Genomic DNA, 20378 nt, shown 5'->3' with positions numbered 1-20378 from the left:
GTGTCATGCATTCTTTGAAGATGAATGCCCTGGAGGAAATCCGTGGTAGCAAGTGTTTATCCTCAGTGCCTGAAGGTTCTGTTTGACCACTCTGCTTCATCTCTAGGAGTTATGGCAAAGTGCAAATAAAAATCAGTAAAAATTCTCACTGAACTGCATTCGAACCCCCCATTTAAATGCAAGGTGATACTATTTAAAATGAATTAAAGAAAAACATGATCTGTCATGTCTTGGCTTTGATGATGGTATGCGGCGCCTGCAAGTTTTTAAGAGGTTTTAACATTCATGGAAAAAATTAAGCAAATCATTAACCCTATTGAATTTCCAGAAGCCCCTAAATGCTGGTTTCTCATTGGCTAGTTCAGTGTTTTCTGTGGCCTAGTGTGCCAAGAAGGACTTGAATGTGGATTTGGAATCATGCCTGAACTTCACTGCTTATGTCGTCACGTTCCTAGCTTGCCGCGTTCCCTGTGTAGTCTTGGCTCCTTTAACAAGCAGGCTGTGGGTCAGTTGTGGTGGAAAAAAATACACTTAGCAGGTTCCTTTTTTAGAACACTTCCTACAGGTCACCTCAAGTCTCCTAAGCAGTAAAATGCAAGGGAGGCACATGTATACCTTTTGCCCCCTTTTCTTGCACGTTGAAATGCTGTGGTTTTTAAGGTTACCATGTTGAAAAGTACCTACTTTGCGTGATGGAGTCTAGGTCTGCCTCCGTTATTTCCTTGAAGTGAAAGTTTCTGGTGGAACAGTAACTGTGTTCACTGGGCTTTCTCATGGCAGACCATGTGATGAACCTCTGTGATAATTGTTTTTATTTTTAACAGATGGGTCAGAGAGTTTCTGAATGAAGAAAACAGGGGTCTTGATGTTCTAGTGGAATATCTATCATTTGCGCAGTACGCGGTCACGTAAGTAAAACTTGGCTTTTGGCTTTTGAATTTCATGTGGTCACAGAAGATGCAAGAGAGTGGTAAAATTACCGCATTGACGGGGAGAAACCCAGCAGCAGATGTGGTAAGGTTTAAGGAGGTTTGTTTCTACTCAAGTAGCTAAAAGCAAATCACGTAATTGTTACTAGAAATGCTTTCAAGGCAGAAGTAAAACGGGGGAATCAATATCACCCTTGGAGGAGTCCTTATTTTTAAAAGAGGTAACTTTCTTCAGTGCTCAAGTTACATTACGTCCATATGGCAGAATACCCTAGCAGATACTGAAAGAGGTATGTGATACACTGTTGAGTGAATAACACATGACACAGAAGAGTGACTTTCTTTTTATTAGAAAACAAAACAAAAATATATACATTTGTACATGCTAGCAAATGTGGAGAAAATAATTGTAGATGGGGATACCAAATCTACTGGGACTGAGGGGAGGAGTAAACAGAGGCTTTGCTTTTTTACTTGATGGGTATTTGTGTTGCTTTGACCTCGCCTTCCTAAGGTGAGGGAGGAGAAAATTGGGGCAGAGCAGGAAAAAAAAATCAACGTATTTAACCTTGTTTTTTGTTAATTCATAAAATTTTCCCATTTGCGAGGCTTCTGGAAGGATTTACAACAGGAATGAGAAATGTACATTTGGATGAGACATTTTCTTCTCCACATTCCCTCCTTTAGTCAAAAAAAAGCAAAAAGATTGCAGTATCCACCGACAGACTCACACACACAGATTGAGGAAGTAATACTTAATAATTGTATTTACAATTTGTTTGGAAGACATTTTGACTTGGGTGATAGTGTTTTCCCCTCTCTCCATGCTGCCTTTAAAAGCAGTAACTTGTTTTTTTATATCGCATCATTCCAAAGAAGTCCTAAGACTGAACCAGCTGTTATCTTAGAACCCTCAGCACTTCCTTGAGAATGCTTGAGGAGAAAGCTGTAATTACTCCTACCTAACAATGCAGAAATGACAGTATTAACTGAGACTAGCTTAATCAGTTTCAGGTTTGATAATTCTGGTGTATGATGTGAAGTAGAGTAAGAGACACCGATGGACAAGTTCTTAGCTTTTTAAGAAGTTGTCCTCTGAGGTATAACCCCACTTTTTATAGCCTATTCTTCCAAAGGGGGTTTCTTGTCTATGTCCATCATGTCAGAAACTGCTAACCTCTTTTTCACTTTATATTCTGTGACAAACACGATAATACTACCCTGCTGCATTGTTTAAAATCTGAAGGAATGGTTATGGAATCGAGGAAAAGCTAAGAAATTTCAGTGGAAATTTCAGTGGAAAAGGATGGCACGCTATGTATGAAATGTTTGCTGTGACTAACCCTTTACCTATATCACGATAGAGCCTGTGAACCAGTTTTCCCAAATGTACCCTCACTTAGGACCAGCAGGAAAAGGAGGTGCTACCACGAGGGGATCCTAGTTGTGGCATAAGATCAAACCCAGCAAAAGATCAGAACTCAGAGCTGTGGTTTCCTAATCTCATTTTTTTGGCGTTGCCTTTACATTCTCTGCTTGCTAGGTTTGGTTTGCTTTTGCCTTGTTTAGATAAGTTTTATATAAATACATAACTTACGTTCTTTCTTGAAACTAATGGGCTGAAAAGTTCCTTACTGTTCCTTGGCTTGTGACAGTTTCCTAGCCCAGGTAATGTGAACCAACAGGTTCATGTTCCATCCCTAAATAGGATGCTTAACTAAGGTGTGTGTTTCCTAATTCTGCTCTGTAAGGGGGGTGGGAAGGGTGAGCTGAGAGGAGTGGGAAGCTATGGAACAGCTGACCAGTGACTTGGGGGTTGCAGAGTGACTTCGCGAGAGTAACAGTAACACGGGTGATCTTGGGGTGCCCCCCTCAGCTTACCTTCTCCAGTATCAGTTGTAGACTTCTATTTTTAGTTCTTAAGGATTTCATTACTCAATCCCACCTCTTTTCTGTTCAGCTCTGCTTCCTGCATCCAAAAGCATGACAAAATGACCAGATCCATTCACTAATGATACATCAGTGGCTCATCCGAGTTTGCAGATGACAATTCTGACGGAATTCTAACAGAATAACTTTATTTTGGCCATCGTACTTTTATAAAAAGTCAAACTTTTTGACAAAAAGTCCTACTGGTTTTTTCTGATATGTATTGTTACTGTCTCTTCTGCAATAGCCTCTCGAATCTTCCATGTGATATTAAGTATAGCTGCCTTCTGTTTATTCTCTGATCAGGTGTTGCCGGGTGGAACTATGGGTAGAAACACTTGATGAAGTATTTTGTTGAGAAAGGAGAGCTACTAACTTTGGGAGGAGAAAATGCATACAACACAAAGGCCTGGCTGTTTAAAAATTTTGTTCCTAAAATTATGCAAAAATGAGCAACTTAACTCTCCATTTATTCTAACATGGTTAACATGAGTAATAACCTCAAAAAATGTCAGAAAGAAACAACAGTCCTACTTTAAAGAGCACCACATTGGGAAGAGATTCCAAAATCAAAGCAAATCCATAACTTTGCAAGTAATGTATCACATATGGTTGGAAAAGTACACTTGCCAACACACTAGGAGAAAATGCTCAGTGAAAATTGATGGGTAGGAATAAATTAGTCTAAGCCTACATATTGACTTGTTAAAGCAAAATGAAGACAGCTGTAAGATCTTTCCTTCCCCTTCCCCCATAGCAGTGTTAGCAGTTGGTAAATTAGTAAGCCTTGTAGTAAAATACAGATAACACATTACTATTTATTTCTGCGCTGTTGTTCAACTATTTTTTTTGCCTTGCCCAGTATTTGTCATTTTGTATTCTGCAAGTGAACACTGAGTCCGTGAAAATTCTTTTATGTTTCTTTTTCAGTTTTCTTTGTTTGCAAAGACTACCCATTGTAAGGTGCAAATGTATACTAGGAAGGAGCATGTTATGCACATCCCTGCATTTGTGTGACTGTGAACTTTTAAGGCTTCAGTGGCATTTCTCTTTTGTTTTAGTTTTGATTTTGAAAGCGTGGAAAGCACTGTGGAGAGCTCGGTGGACAAATCAAAGCCCTGGAGTAGGTCCATCGAGGATCTACACAGAGGAAGCAACCTGCCCTCCCCGGTGGGCAACAGTGTATCCCGCTCAGGAAGGCATTCTGCACTGCGGTGAGTTCCTTTAATCAGGAGGGAGGCATTGTGATAGGATATGCGGGGACAGCAGAGTTCCTGGCTTCTGGTGATGATCCTGGGCTACAGATTGCTGTAACTTCTCACGCAACCCTTGGATTTCTATTGATGCAAAGGAAAGTTTCTTCAGGAGTTTATGGGAGCATCAGTGGGACAATATTCTGTAGCTTTAAATAGATTTCTGGGAACACCACACCTGCACTCAGCACAGAAAGTTCTGCCAAATGATGGAATGCAGTAGACTCCATCGGCAGCTTAAGTTTTCAAAACCAGGGAGATGCTGACTTTGTGATTTAGGCTGTGTGTTCTGGGTAGAGGCAGCACCTCTTGAGATTTGGGGTTCTCAAGAATTCCTTGTTGGCTCTTCATACTCTTCTCCCCTCCCTTCTTCCATTGGTAGCTCAGGTGTGTGCTCTGTGGGACGTGTTCTTAGTCCTAGGTGCACAATGCTGTAGTGATCCTTTTTATTAATGAAATGCCTTTAAGCAGTGCTTCTTTGGTTAGGTGTGCTCAGTTGTCAACCTTCTGTTTCCTCCTAAGAATTTGTTCTCTAGTCTTTCATGGTTGAAATACCACCATGTAAGGAAGGATGGGTGCTGATCATCTCTACTGCTAACGGCTGGAATGTCACTGCGATTGATTATTCACTCATTTCCACATTCATTCACTGAAAAATATTTTTGAGCTTCTATAATTTGCCAGGCACTGTAGTTAGAGTTAAGGTACACGGATGGATAAATCAGAACCCTGTCTGTCAAGATGGAGATGCCATCTAGAGCAAGTTCTTAAAGGTTGCTGTTTTGCAGAAGTTTAATAAAATTTTTTATTAATAAATGCCTCATTCCCAAATGTTGCTTATTCTTTGCAGCTTGAAAAATTTATGTCACTTATTTCAGACTTGATCTGGCAAGCGGATGTTGTTCCTGTCCATGTTTAAGATCCCCATGGATATTGGGTCATTGGTGGTGAGGTCCCATGTGTCAAGTTGTAAATCAGTGAAAATGTGGCTTTCAGACTTTTCGTAACTGGTAGCCTTTTATTTACCTTTTGTCCCTTTGACTTAGGTTTTGGTCATAGAAAGTTAATATCTCAGTAATAAAGTTCAGTTTTGCTGAAGGATTTGACGTTTGAATGAGATGCTTCCAATCAACCATTCAGATTTTCCACGTTTGAAGATGCCAAAAATAATAATGGGTTTTGAATGGTTCAATAATAATGAAGAGCAGTGTTTCAGTTCGTCTCGTGGTATTTGCAATAGGCCAAGAGCTATATAACTTGCTAGTCTACGTCAACTTTACATGTGGACAAGGCTGATTTGGAAGTTGAAGAAAGGCCAGTCATGCCTGAGGAATTCCCTAATGACCTTGGTACAGGAATGGAAATTCTTACCATTAGTGTAGATATAATTATGTGTAAGGAATTTAATTGACAAAAGTACATTTTAATTCACTTTTTTATCATTTCCTACTTGGAATGTATCATATATTGGCTAGGTACCACCTTCACAGGATTCATTTTTCTGATTAATAATTCATTATGCCTAATTTTGAATTATTAAAGACTGTTCATTGAGAACACATTGTTTCTAGAAGAGTGGAAGAATCAGGAAAATACGGGAGTATTTTAGGTATAAGGAGAATGGTAGTCCTGGACCCTGGAAGGCATTGTTTGACAGTTGGCTCAAGGTAGATCCTGTTAGAATTCATTTTAAATTGGAAAAAAGTGGACCAAAAGTATAGATAGACATGATGGAAATGCTGTTCTGGGAAAGTCAGCAAGTATATGACATGGATGGTTGGCAGATGCGCTAGAAGATGACCAATTAAGAAACCAATATCACATTCTTCTGTCTTGTGTTTGAACAGTTTTAAACTGAGGAATGGAACATTTGAATTTCCTTTGACTCTTCCTTCGTGGGTTCTAGTAACTCCAGAAAATCAAGGTGGCAGTAACTTTTATGCTGCTTATTGACCTGAAGCGTAGACTTTTTTTTTTTAACGTTTATTTTTATTTTAGACTTTTGTTTTTGAACAATGTATATCAATGATACTCCAGCTCTTGTGGTTCATGGATTTGTGCCTGGATTCTAATTCTGTATTTGGTCATTTGATAGCATCTGTGACTTAAAAAACAAAACAAAACAGCAATCAGAAGTACAGGCATATGGTACATGTTGCTTTTCATATACCCAAAGATTGTTTACATTTTTTTTCTTTTCCTCCTCCTTCTTCTCTCCCCTTTCTTTCTCTGCTCCCCACACTTCCTTCACTTTTTGGCTTTCTTTTCGTTGCCCTTCTTTTTCATTCTTCCATCTCATTTCTGATTGTCTTCTCGTCCTCTGCTTTGTCCTCTCTCATCCTCCTGTCTCCTCTCCCTCCGGTTCCATTCATGTCTTACACCACCACCAGATTGGTTTCTCTGCCTGAGTATCTTCAGTTCAAATGCCACCAGAGCTGCTCCTCTCCCTGTTGCCTCTGGAGCAGCTTCAGTTTACACACTGATGATGAGGCTTCAAACCGGAAAATCTCGTAAGTCACGGGTGGACACGACACTCATGAGAGCTCATAGCACATGGTGGCAGGGTATTTCGACCTATCCCCAGGTTATAATATGATAACCTCATGGCTTACTACCATCACCCTGTGCTGGAACAAAGTCCACTGCTTATTAAACTTTGGTGCACTCTGTTAGCATATTATGATTCCTCAATTTAAGAATCTGACCCTTTAACGTATATTGTGTTAATGTTACAGGTTTTTTGAAAAGAGTAGAAGGATATGAGTTCATGTACTGTAGCTTATTCTGGTAGCTTTGTTTGATAAGAGTGTCTTCTGTATCCAAATGCAGATTTTAGTTCCCTCATCTTAATCTCCAGATAAGAACGTTGATTGAATAGAAATCTGACCCTATATCACTTGGCAAAAGGGGTTCAACTTGGAAGAAGAAAGGGGATTTCACGAAATTGACATCATTTTATAAATGGGGCTTGATGAAAGAAAAAAGGAAAAACACTGTTTTTACACAAAATTTTAATGTTGATGGACACTCTCCTCTTTGTATTCAGTTTTTAACTATTTAAAATGGAAGATTAAAAATTTTAGGATATGACATTCACCTTGAGTTATATTAACTGTTAGGTTTTATCTTATCAATTTGTCAACTTGGCCAGTGGTAAAACATTGATATTGATGTGGTGGAAACCTGGGATTGTAAGCCTAGGGCCTAGTTTTCCTTCAGTTAAGATTTCTGTTAATGTGGCCATAGGTCTGGCTAAATTAAATGATGCTATATATGCACATGTGAGTACATGTTTGATTTTTGAAGACAAAGGTTGTATTAATTCAGATATAAGAGAAAGTCATTTTTAATTTTTAAGAACAGTTACTTAGTGTCATTAGACTAAATAAGCAGTGACATAGTCAATAGCTGTTTGGATTACTTTTTTAATGTTTATTTTTTTTTTAATTGTTTTTTTCAACGTTTATTTATTTTTGGGACAGAGAGAGATGGAGCATGAATGGGGGAGGGGCAGAGAGAGAGGGAGACACAGAATCGGAAACAGGCTCCAGGCTCCGAGCCATCAGCCCAGAGCCTGACGCGGGGCTCGAACCCACGGACCGCGAGATCGTGACCTGGCTGAAGTCGGACGCTTAACCGACTGCGCCACCCAGGCGCCCCCATGTTTGTTTATTTTTGAGAGAGACAGACAGCATGAGCAGGGAAAGGGAAGAGAGAAAGAGGGAGAAACAGAATCCGAAGCAGGCTCCAGGCTCTGAGCTGTCAGCCCAGAGCCTGATGTGGGGCTCAAACTCACAAACTGTGAGATCATGACTTGAGCCAAAGTTAGACACTTAACTGACTTAGCCACCCAGGGGCCCCTCTGTTTTGAGTTTTAAAAGAAATGGGTAGAATTCTAAGAGCTTGGAAGAAGGGGCCAGATTTTAACTGGGACTTTCGGTGATGGCCAGAGTTGATCTTCAGGGTGAGGAGAGTGCTTCAGGTAGAAGTAAAGTGAAGAGGCATGAGATGAGCAAAAGTGTATATCTGGGATCTGGCATGTTTGGGAAAGAGGGAAGAACCTGTCCTTTGTGATGGAGGTAGAGGGCTATTTAATGGAGACATTGGGTCATAGACAAACGAAGCTGGAAAGGGTTTGTTAGCAACTGCCTTGTAGGTAACCCCGACTGACCCTTCCCATTGTGGTAAGGGAACCAAGATCCACATTTCCTCTAAGATGTTAACTTCCATAAATATTTCTTCCTAAGATCCCCCAGAACAAATTTCACATTTTTTCCTGAGATTATTATCAAAAGGAATGACATTTCCTGAGTAGTCATCAACTGAGTATTTACCATCTATTATCCTTAGTGGATTTACATGAAGAGCCGAAGAGTTCAAATTTAGATCGTTGTTGATAAACACTTTAGCACAGTTACCCCATTCCTGGCAGTGTTTTCCATGTCAGTAATTTAAAAAAAAAATTTTTTTTTCAACGTTTATTTATTTTTGGGACAGAGAGAGACAGAGCATGAACGGGGGAGGGGCAGAGAGAGAGGGAGACACAGAATCGGAAACAGGCTCCAGGCTCTGAGCCATCAGCCCAGAGCCTGACGTGGGGCTCGAACTCACGGACCGCGAGATCGTGACCTGGCTGAAGTCAGACGCTTAACCGACTGCGCCACCCAGGCGCCCCTCCATGTCAGTAATTTTTAAAAATATTTAACAATAGGCACAAAGGTAATGGATGACATTGATAGGATTTTTATTGGGGGGAAAAACATACTGAGTGTCTACCGTGTGCCAGGCACTGTTCTAAGGTCCTTCAGTGATTTACTGTTCACCATGGCTTTATGGGATAGTGATGACTCTTATCCCTGCAAAGAAGCTGAGGTCTCTAGTGGTTAAGCAACTTTCCTGAGATCAAACAGTGAGTATAGGAGGCGGGATGTGAAGTGAGCTGTCCTGACTCCAACTTTTTTTTTTAATTTTTTTTTTTTTTAACATTTATTTATTTTTGAGACAGAGAGAGACAGAGCATGAACGGGGGAGGGGCAGAGAGTGAGGGAGACACAGAATCGGAAGCAGGCTCCAGGCTCTGAGCCATCAGCCCAGAGCCTGACGCGGGGCTCGAACTCACGGACCGCGAGATCGTGACCTGGCTGAAGTCGGACGCTTAACCGACTGAGCCACCCAGACGCCCCATGACTCCAACTTTTAAACCATGATATCCTGCCTATTTATTCACAGGATGATTTTTTTCTCCCTCAGTAAATAGTCTCTGTTATATCAGGGTGTCCACCTGTCTTTATGTCAGTTGTACCCTGCAGGAAGGGCTTTTGCTGATCCTTCTCAGAAAATGTGCCTTTTTCTACTTCATGCAAAGATTCCAGAGGAGCTACTGGAGACCCTCATCAGTATGCTGTCAACATAAATGATCAGTTTAGCTTAGCTATTACAAACAAGTTACATAGAAACATGAAAAAGTAATTTCTAAACAAAGGACAAGAGTCAGACAAAAAGTTCTGCATTTATATGATTTCATTTTCGCCTACGTGCAGATGGGAAGGCATTGAAAAAGAGTTTATCAAATGAAAATAGTGACTGTTTTTCACCAAAGGCGAGATTATGAGTGAGCTTTTTTCAGATTTTTGTTTGTACGATGTTTTAGAACTGATGTAAAATACATGTAGTATATACCTATGAATCAGATGCCACCTAACAAAGAACCTTGAATTTTGGAGTTTGGGTTTTATCTGGTAGGCAGCAGAATGGGAAAACACATGAGGTAGTTGAACTTTTTGAGCGCGTAGGGTCTAGTGAATGTACTGGGTGTTGATTGGAGGAACAGATGGCTGATGCTTGGACCTCTAAAGGAGGTACCTGAGAACTTAGAACATAGAGCAAAGGCCAAGTATGAAGATGTTCCAGAATTGACTTGGTGGTCAAAGTGGTAAAGAGAAAATTTTGTGTATGATTGATTAGAAGAGAAATAGAATCATTAGTAGAAACAGCAAAGTTGGAATCTGGAAGAGATCTCATATGTGGTTATTTTAACACTTTTTGTTGATGAGGCACTGAGCTAAGACCTTATTGTCCAAGGAGTTACCTAGTTCCTGCAGACCTATTTCCACGCATGGACCAATGGCCCATGTAGTTGATTCGGCTTTGTTGCAGTAAATACTTGTGTCCACAGCAGTATTCCTGATGTTATTTAAATATATGGGAACACCAACTCTGTACCAGTTTGCGTGAAAAGTAGGAGGTATTCTGGAAGAAGCTTTGAAGCTCTTACAAGTTCTTTTATTTCAATAGTAGAGCTTTACCTTCAATTTTAATTGTTGGGGGAAGAAAATCATGTAACCTCTTAAACCATTATGGTATTAGATTTTATAAAAAAGATCTCTTAATTGTATAATTAGAAGCTAAAGCAGTTTTTACCTTGATTCAGAACAAGAAGAACAGTGTTCTGTTCATTTTCTAGTTTATATAAATTAGGGATGTAATTTCTAAAATGATCGTTATTCTCTTTTCTCTTTCCTCTTCTGCCCTCAAGTTACACAAAATCAACTCAGATTTTTTTATAGTATTTTATAGTCTTCATTATTGAGAGTTGTAATCTGTATTTTGTTCTAGAAGTAGTTCTCCTTGACTGCATGTATTAGAACTTTCCATATGGAAAGATACTGGAAAATCTAATCTATTTCCATAGAGTCCAACTTAAAGGGGGGAAAATTACAAATAAAAATAGGTTAAAAAAAATGTTCTCAAAGCCTGAGTTCTCTCTGTTCATCAGATAGTGGATACTGTTTGAAATTTTCATTAACACTGAATTTAGAAGGAGAGAAAGAGAGGAAAGTAAAGAATAAAAGTAAAAAGGTAAGATAAAAAAGGCAAAAAAGAAAGAGTAAAGGAGGAGGAGAAAAAAAATGAGATGTTCATTAAAGGCAATACTCGAATGTTATTTCTGAGGGAAGAGAAATGTTCAAGATACTCCTTGACCTGATAGACTTTTGTTCTGAAGATCTAAGGTTCGAGAATGCAGTATTTATATAACTATCTATAAAATACTTTCTAAATTTTCAGACTTTATAAAAATAATCTGCAACTACAGACTTCCAATTTTACTTTTCAGCACAATTTGTAAGAGAAACAACTGAAGGTGTTGGGTTACTGTGTTTCAGGTTTTTGTATTGCTTTGTTTATTTGAAGTTGTAAATAAAGAAAAACGTACTTGGATTAAGAATGTACATTTCAGCTTTTCAGCTAGGAGCTGATATTAATGGCCCTGCTAGTGAAATTGATGATAGCTCTATAGCTTGTGGTGCACCATACAAGCAGATTTGTCAAGTGTTTTCCACTATGAGAAACATTTATCTCACTTGTTCCACCTCTTCATTGGGTCTTTTCTCCAATGGAAGACCAATTGAAAGAGGTTATGATCTGGAAGTCATCTGACCAATGCATTGTTGGGGATCTGTCTCACAGGTACTCTGTTACATATGATAGGGTCTGGGACCTCCCTCACATGTTATGATAGTAAAGAACTTGGCTCCATAGTGAGCGGACAGTCCATGTTAACCATATAGGGTTGAGGGGAAAATTTGAAGATGACGCAGGAACTTCCTACAGCTGTGGTCCAGGACCTTCATCAGCAAGACTTAACCACATACTTAACAGGTGAATGGTGCTTTGCCAAAGTGCTGAGGATACAGAAAGATACATAAACTATTTGTATAAGATTCATGGTTACTAAAGGACATTTTCATGCTTACATCATTAAATCTTCATGAATTTTGGGGGGTGGGTATTCAAGGACTATTAGCCTGATTTTACAGATGAGGAAGCTGGGACTCAGAGAAGTTATCCATACCTAGTAAGTGACAGAGCCAGGGTTTATAATCAGTCTTCTGACTTCTGTGTCAGATGTCTTTATGATTTGATTGAGAAACATGTGTATGTGTGTGCTCCTGCACACTGACCTATGTTAAGTGTCATATAAGTATAACCAACACCAGTGTATGGAGGCCAGAGTGAACAGTAAAACCTAGGAAAGATTCATGATGTGGTCTGGATGTGAAAGAGCAGTGAGTAAGACTTGGAGGAGGGACTCTGAAAGGGGAGAAGGAGGGAGAGTGGTATGGGCAGTGGTTCAGTGGTAAGACCACATGGTTTGTTTAGGAAACAATGAATAGATGAGTCTGGCTGGAAGCAGTTTAGAAGCAGTTTATGTAATATTTTGAAGGCCAGGGTATGGAATTATAATTTTAGCTCATTGGCAATGATCTATTGAAGGTTTATGAAAAGCAGGGGTGATTTGGAACAAACATAGAAATATTTCTATTTAAAGGTCACAGGAGATAGAACACTTTTCTATCTCCTTGAAAAGTGTTCCTTGAACACTTTTCACGTAGGGATATATATGAATTAATTAGTAACTCAATGGCAAATACCTTTGTCAGAGGGAATGTAATGAAAGCTTAGAAGATTCAGACAAATAAGGCTCTCCATTCATATAATGGGTTGGCAGGCTGTTTGCCCACTTACTCTGTTCGGAAAGCATGTATGGAGATCTTTTGATTCATAGGTTCTGTCTTGTCAGCTGGTCCTGTAGGAAGTCTAGGCAAACAGAAAATTTCAAAAAGTAATTAAAAAGGTCCATTAGGAGATTTGGGTATTTCTGACTCCCTCTGCCCTCCCCTCTGTTTCCTCTTCTCTCTTCACCTCCACTCTGAACTATCTGGATTCAACTGTTTGCACTCTGTTTCTTTTGGCTGTGGAGACCGTCAGAAAGTGCTTGTTTCACTTTTTTCAGCATCATATATTTTATGAGGTTAATTGATAGAAGAAATATGCCCAAGTGATGTCATGTCTGAAGAGTAAGTAAGGAAACCTAAAACCCCAAATCTTGGTAAAGTTATATTAAGCCCAGACCTTGGAACCATAAAAGACTAGTAAAATTAGGTCAAATCGTGTGACATACCCAGTTGGCATTGCAGCCCTATTGGGTTGAAACCTTACCTTAGCTTCCAAGGAAGTTCTAATTACTGTTCTTTATTTATAGGTAGATATTAGTTTGGTATCTGAATAGTTAGACTGTGTGAAAATACTTTTTGTGAGAGAATATACCCTTTCTTTTTCCTGTTGCCATTAGGACTTCGATATTACAGACTTCACACATGTTGGCAAGAAAGGTCTACAGACTTTCGAAAAACATTTTTTTGCCAGACTCTGGGAAAGTCTGGTTTAGGTCAGTTCAGGAAACACTCATTCAAGGTTCCACAGTAATATATTGTCTGTGGATAATACAAGGTCACAGGGAGAGACAGACATGTACACCAACCCACATACAAGAATATGTCTCCATGTCTAGAAGTAAGTATATGTTAAAACAGTAAATTCTGATCCGACTTACTTCAAGGTATCACTAGGTGAGCAGCAGCTTGTCTTGACTGAGTACTTGGTGCTTTGCAGATAGATCTCTGAACATATCTAGCATTGATCACATCCAGCTTTTGTTCAGAAGTAGTGTTCTTTCCCCTGTACTTCCAGAATTATCAGACATGCTGTGTGTCCTTCATTCTTAAGCTTATCACCTCTTTTTTTTTAACATACCACTTTTATTATTTTTTTTTTTATTTTGTTAAGAACACTTAACATGAGACCTTATCCCCTTAACATTTTTAAGTGTACAATGCAGTATTGTTAACTATGGGCACAATGTATAGTAGCTCTCTAGAACTTATTTATCTTGTGTAACTGAAACTTCATTGTCATTGATTAACAATTCCCAGTACACCCCTCCACCCAACCCCGGGCAGCCACCATTCTGTTCTCTGCTTCTAAGAGCATGACTGTCTTAGATACCTCATTTAAATAGGCTCATACAGCGTCTCTTTCCTAATGGGACTGGCTTATTTCACTTAGCAGGATATCCTTAAGGTTCATCCATATTGTTGCCCATTGCAGGATTTCCCTTTTTTTTTTTTTTTAAAGACTAAATAATATTCCATTGTATGTGCTTACATCTTACATTTCTTTTTTACTTTTTATTTTGATATAGTTTAAAAAATGTAATAATAGTACAGTGATCTGTCTTATGCTCTTTATACGGATTCAAGAATTAACATTTGTCCATTTATTCCTTGCACACTTGTTTTGTAAACATACACATCTTTAACCATTTGAAAGCATGTTACAGAATTGTGCCCTTTTACACCTAAATATTTTAGTGTAGATTTCCTAAGACAAGGATTCTCTTACATAACCATGGTACAATTCTCAAAATAAGAATGTTTTAATATGGACACTGTTTCTTAGTCCAATCTGTTAGTTTCATCTATTACCCTACTGTCTTTCATAACTTTTTTTTTCCCCCAAACCCTGTCCAGGATCCAATGTAAGGATCATTTATTGTGCTTCGTAGTTGTGTCTGTGTAGTGTCCTTGAACTTGGAACAGTTCCTCATCCTTTCTGTGTCACGGCTTAATATTGTGTGTGTGTGTGTGTGAGAGAGAGAAAGAGAGAAATAATTTTTTATTGAGATAAAATTTTAAAATGTGTAAGTTTCAAATGTACAACACTATTTAAAAAATTTGTATATTGCAATATGGTTGCCACAGTAGCATTTGCTAACACCTCTATCATGTCACATAATTCCTATTTCTTTTCTTCATGTATTCATCTGTTGATGGACATTTAGATTGTTTTTACATCTTGGCTATTATAAATAATGCTGCAATGAATACAGGTGTGCAGATATCTCTTGCAGATTTTGATTTCCATTCTCTTGGATAAATACCCAGAAGTGAGGTTGCTGGATCTTATGGTAGTTCTATTTTTAACTTTTTGAGAACTCCATACTGTTCTTCTTGGTGTCTGTATAATTTATATTCCCACAAACAGTGAATAAGGACTTTAATTTCTCCACATCACTGCCAGCACATGTTATCTCTTGTTTTTTTTTGTTTGTTTGTTTTTTGATAGTAGCTATCCTGACAGAGGTTAGCTGAGATCTCATTGTAGTTTTGATTTGTATTTTCCTGATGACTGGTGATGTTGAGGATCTTTTTAGATACTGTCAGTCATGTGTATGTCTTCTTTGGAGAAATGTCTATTCAAGTCCTTTGCCCATTCTTTAATCGGGTTATTGGTTTTTTGGGTTTTTTTGTTTTTGTTTTTTGCTATTGAGTAGTGGAGTTCTTTGTATGTTTTAGGCATTAATGGTTTGTAACTATTTTCTTCCATTTTGTAGGTTACCTTTTAACTCTGTTTCCTTTCTGTGCAGAAGTTTTTAGTTTGATGTAGTCCAACTTGTTTGTTAGATTCTTAAACATGAGACACTAGTTCACACTTAATATAGCTTCCTTTTTAAACTCTTACAATGAGTTGTCATTTAAGGATGGCAAAACATGACTCCAACCAGAAGTCTAAGAAGCATTAACATGTAATTCAGGCTACTAACATGTGTCTGGCAAGAAAAATTCCTGTGTGTCTAACTTGTAGCCACGCAGATTCCAAGATCCTTACTTTGCTAGGTTTTCTTTGCTGGCCTTGTCATTCTTTTTTTGGAGTCAAAAATTCAGGTTTTACTTGCCTGGTCATTTCTTAACAGTATCAGTCAATGGATTGGAGCTCACTCATCAGTCATTCTGAAGAGCTTTTGAAGTAAATACTTTCTTGGGGTACCTGCATGGCTCAGTTGGTGGGGCTTGACCTTAAGACCTTGAGATCAAGAGTCACGTGCCCCACAGAGGCGTGCCTGGGTGGTTCAGTAGGTTAAGTGTCCAACTCTTGGTTTTGGCTCAGGTCATGATCTCGTGGTTCACAAATTTGAGCCTCACACGGGGCTCTGTGTTGACCATGTGGAGCCTGCTTGGGATTCTGTCTTTTTGCCCCTACCCTACTTGTGCATGCACACTGTCTCTCAAATACAAACTTAAAAAAAAAAATCTGTTTCTTAAAAATAAATAGAATGAACCAAATACCCTCTTTCCCCATGGGACCTGCTGTCACTGCTCTGCAGGTTGACATGCTCACCACCTGCCTCTCAGCACATTCACTGCTGCGCATGAAGTAGGTGGTTCAGATGGCAGTTGTCACCGTAGTATTAAACAGGAAATGTTTTGTATAGGTTTCTTAAAACATATCTAGAAATTGCTTGGTTTTTTAATGCTTATTACTCATACTGGCTTTGACTTGTACCTTCTTATTTTGTATACATATATATAACTACTGGTGCATATAATTAATATAAATGGTTAGAGTCAGTTCTCTTGGGTTTTGGTCTTAAGTCGGTTTTGTAATCTGTTTCTGTCCTTATTCACAGAATTTAGTGAATTCCAATTGGCAGTTTTTCCAAGACAGTGTGTCTTCTTCAAATGCTAGGGTAACATTTAGGTTTGAGTTCAGTGCTTGACAGAATAGCAGACAGTTCTCAAAGCTGATGAAAAGGGTCTGAGAAATTTGGTGGTGTTAGTTTGCTACAAGGTTTTGGTCAAAATGACTTCTCAGAAGACAGGATTTCCTTAAAATTCTTGAGACCTCGAAAAAAAAATGTCTAAATATTCATCTTCCATTTTCTTTGTTCTATAAATGGTAGGAACTCCAAAAATTGGACGGGGAGCTGTTTTCTGCCTCTGGGAAATCATCTTTTGTATCCAGGCATCCAGAGCCCCAGAGCACTGCTTGCCTGAAGTGGGGAAGAAAGGTTCTCAGGACAGCCTACATTTAGGTACTGCACTCCAGTGGTGCAGACATTGGTTCACAGTCCCTCCATTAAATAGTTTATTCCCTTGTTTTATCCTCTGGAATCTGAAGGAGTTCTCTCCAACCCTTACGTCTCCGGGAAGCTGTCCAGAGTCACCAGAGAGACCTGATTGTTTTAGGACCTCATTAGACCTGCTCCCATTAACTTGAAGGAATAGTGACACATAGTCAGAATGACTTCATTTGGCAGAAAATGATCTCTAAATGTCTGATATGGATGTCAGTGAAAATGAGGGAGTCAGGACTCTTTCAATGCAGTCATCCATAAAAACAATGAGGAAACTGCCTAAATATGCCAGAAACCATTTTTTTTTCCCCCAGAATTCCAGGAATTAGCTAGTCCTGCAGCAATCTGGGGAGCATGTATTTAGGAAAAATGACTCAATCTTGGTAGGAACAGCTGGCTTTGCAGCATTTCACTTACCCTGACCAAGCCCCCAGGCCCCCTCCCCAGTTCCACAGTAGCCTTGAAAACCAGGAGCTCCATAATCACAGGGAAAACCATCAGCCTGGCAGCCAGCAGGGGGGAAGAATGGAAATGAACTTCCTTCCAAGCCTCTTCCTCCTTGTCCTAGATTAAGCTCTGATGTATTTACTGTGAGATTTGAGAACTAGGGAAGATGCCGATTTTAAGCCTCTGTTAAGGGAACTTATACCATTCGTTCTTGACAGAATTTGGGATCATTAGAGACAGGAGTAAGGCTCATAGGAGGAAACCAGGAGAAAACTAGTGGTGCCTCTCACTGGGGCCTTTTAAATATAACCACAGTGAACCAGAGGGATAGTCTTCAGTTGGCTCTGTTGAGTCTGTTTTATATGAAGTTTCGTGATAACTTGAGGAAGGAAATATTGTAGTAATTGGTTTCACTGTGTAGAATTCTATAATGGTACATGTACCAAGTCTATTAGATTACCACAGAAGCACCTACATCTCCTGCTGACTCACCCATTTAATCCTTGTAAAGCTCAGGTCTTTGTGGAAAGTTTTTTCAAAGAGCTAAACTAAGATGTGATCAGTGCTTGTGTAAGGTGAACATGGCTTAGCCCGAAGGCCCGCGGCATGAACCGGATGCAGGCTCCCTTATCTGCTGTTCTTTCAACTGTGGTATATGGAATCTTATTGACGTGTGTCAACGTGATTATGCACCAGCACCTGTGCATACAATGTTTGGTTGTGGTGACTAGTTTCAAGCTGCCTGAGTTTTTAATTGGTAACTGATTATTGCTGGGATTTTCCAACTCAGCCTAAGGGAATCGGTGTAACTCATACATTTGGTGGAGTTTTGCATGGCACTAATCAGTTCCCTTCATCCTTTTTCTGTGGAAACTGTTAATCATTGCATTCAGCCTTATTGGCATCCAGGTGGACATTTGGCACCAGGGAACAAGATTTTTTTCAAAGCCCAGTTTTTCCCCCTCCCCCCTTCTTTATATGGAAAGTAATACGCAGCCTTAAAATATGAACAAAAATAATGAATCCAAGGATCACAAGGTGGGTATGTTTTGCATCTGCACTGTTAATAGTTCTTGTTCAGTTGGGTTCACTGTCATGTCACCTTTATGAGGCTTTCCCTACAATTTGTCCATTCCTTTTAGATTTACTTCTTGAATTAGAGCCCTGTTGAAAAAAATCTCTGATTTGCCTAAAGACTGTTACCAGGAATAGGTCTGTATTAACTCAGTCAAATTGGGCTTGATTGAGAAAAGGTTGACTCTGTGGGGATTTTAAGTATGATACTTCGCAGAAAAAAATGTTCTCCTTTATGATGGGACTGTCATCACTCTACCAATTTGGGCTGCACAGGTGTGTGTACTGCTGAATCTGTTTTGTGCATTGTGATGTGCATGTGACAGAATGGTGGGCTGGGGGTGGAGTGTGGACCCAGCACACTTCATACAGGGGCTGACAATATACTCATCTGTTGCATCCTAAACTAAGTGATGAGCTCTCAAAGGCAAAAGCAGCATCTTTCATTGTCTTTCATTTTTCCTTAACACTTAGTAGAGTTTAGCATAAACAGGAGATGCTTAATAAAACCAGCTTTGGAGCTCAAACAAAAGATTTGGTTTGGTTTCCTGTGGCTGGTGGAGAACATCAGAGGCCAGTACTCTTATTTTATTTGTAAGTTTTTGTTTAAATTTCAGTTAGTTAACATACAGCGTAATGTTAGTTTCAGGTGTACAATATCGTGATTCACCATTTCTATACAATACCCAGTGCTCATCACAACAAATGTACTACTTCATCAAGGCCAGTACTTTTATAAATTTTAAAAACAAATTTTTTAATGTTTATGTTTGAGAGAGAGAGAGAGGGAGAGAGAGAGCGCGCACCAGAGTGTGAGTGGGGGAGAGGCAGCGGGAGACATAGAAATCAGGAGCAGGCTTCTAGGCTTGGAGTTGTTAGCACAGAGCCCGATGCGGGGCCCGAACCTGTGAACCATGAGATCATGACCCGAACCAAAGTTGGACACTCAACTGACTGAGCCATGCAGGCACCCCAGTACTTTTATAAATGGAAAAAAAAATGTTTAATGTTTATTTTTGAGAGAGAGAGACACAGACAGAGTGTGAGTGGGGGAGAGGCAGAAGGAGACACAGAACTGGAAACAGGCCCCAGGCTCTAAGTTGTCAGCACAGAGTCCGATGTGGGCCTGAACCCACAAACCGTGAGATCATGACCTGAGCCAAAGTCAGACACTCAACCAACTGAGCCATCCAGACACCCCAGTACTTTCATAAATTTTTAAAAAGTGTTTTGAAAGAGAGAGAGAGAGAAAGAGAGGGAGAGAGAGAGAGAGAGAGACTAAGTGGGGGAAGGGCAGAGAGAGAGGGACAGAATCTCAAGCAGGCTCTGCACTGTCAGCGCAGAGCCCAACATGGGGCTCAAACCCATAAACCATGAGATCATGACCTGAGCTGAAATCAAGAGTCAGATGCTTAACTGACTGAACCACCCAAGTACCCCAAGGCCAGTACTTTCAGATTGCTTACCTTGTCCGGGTGTCCTTGTTGTGGTTAAGTGGATCCAAGAAATTGTTATTCTTAACTCTTTTGCTATTTTAGCATCAACCGGTTAAACAGATCTGTTAAAACCAGCTACACAGGGACAGGTTTTTTTGGGTATTCTATCAATATTGTACATTGGAGCTGAATTTCAGACTGTCCAAAAAGAAAAAAAGTAACTCAGTTGATATTTAAGGCAAATGAACCAAATATCTACCTAAATAGGTAGTCAAATACCACAAAAAGTGCATGTTGGAGAGTAGATTAATGTACATGCGAACCCACGGCACAGCCCCTAACACCAAGCCTTAGAGATTCAATGTGATCCTAAATTATTTACGAATATTTTGTATTTACAGAGGTAAAGAGTTGTGACGTTTATCGGGGTGCATTTACTTAATGGGAGGAAATTCTTTCAGAATAACAATTCCAAAATAAATAGAGCAAGATTTCCTATTAAAACAAATCTTCACTTTTCTGATATGTGATAGAGGATAAAGATTTAAAAAGAAAA

General features: G+C 39.4%; 1 protein-coding gene across 6 annotated transcripts in view; it reads left to right on the top strand.

Moving 5' to 3' along the window:
* The window catches only part of FMNL2 (formin like 2), a 311789-nt gene that overhangs the window by 220912 nt on the left and 70499 nt on the right, over positions 1 to 20378 (top strand). For all 6 annotated transcript variants that reach the window (XM_047870896.1, XM_047870891.1, XM_047870893.1 and 3 more), the window contains exons 5-6: positions 825 to 908; positions 3920 to 4072. In XM_047870896.1, coding sequence (XP_047726852.1) covers positions 825 to 908; positions 3920 to 4072 — 237 coding nt within the window. The remainder of the gene's footprint in view (positions 1 to 824; positions 909 to 3919; positions 4073 to 20378) is intronic.

This window comes from Prionailurus viverrinus, chromosome C1, assembly GCF_022837055.1.
Source record: "Prionailurus viverrinus isolate Anna chromosome C1, UM_Priviv_1.0, whole genome shotgun sequence".
NCBI lineage: Eukaryota > Metazoa > Chordata > Mammalia > Carnivora > Felidae > Prionailurus > Prionailurus viverrinus.
Note: the sequence above shows the minus strand (reverse complement) of the source record. Positions and strands in the feature narration are given on the sequence as shown.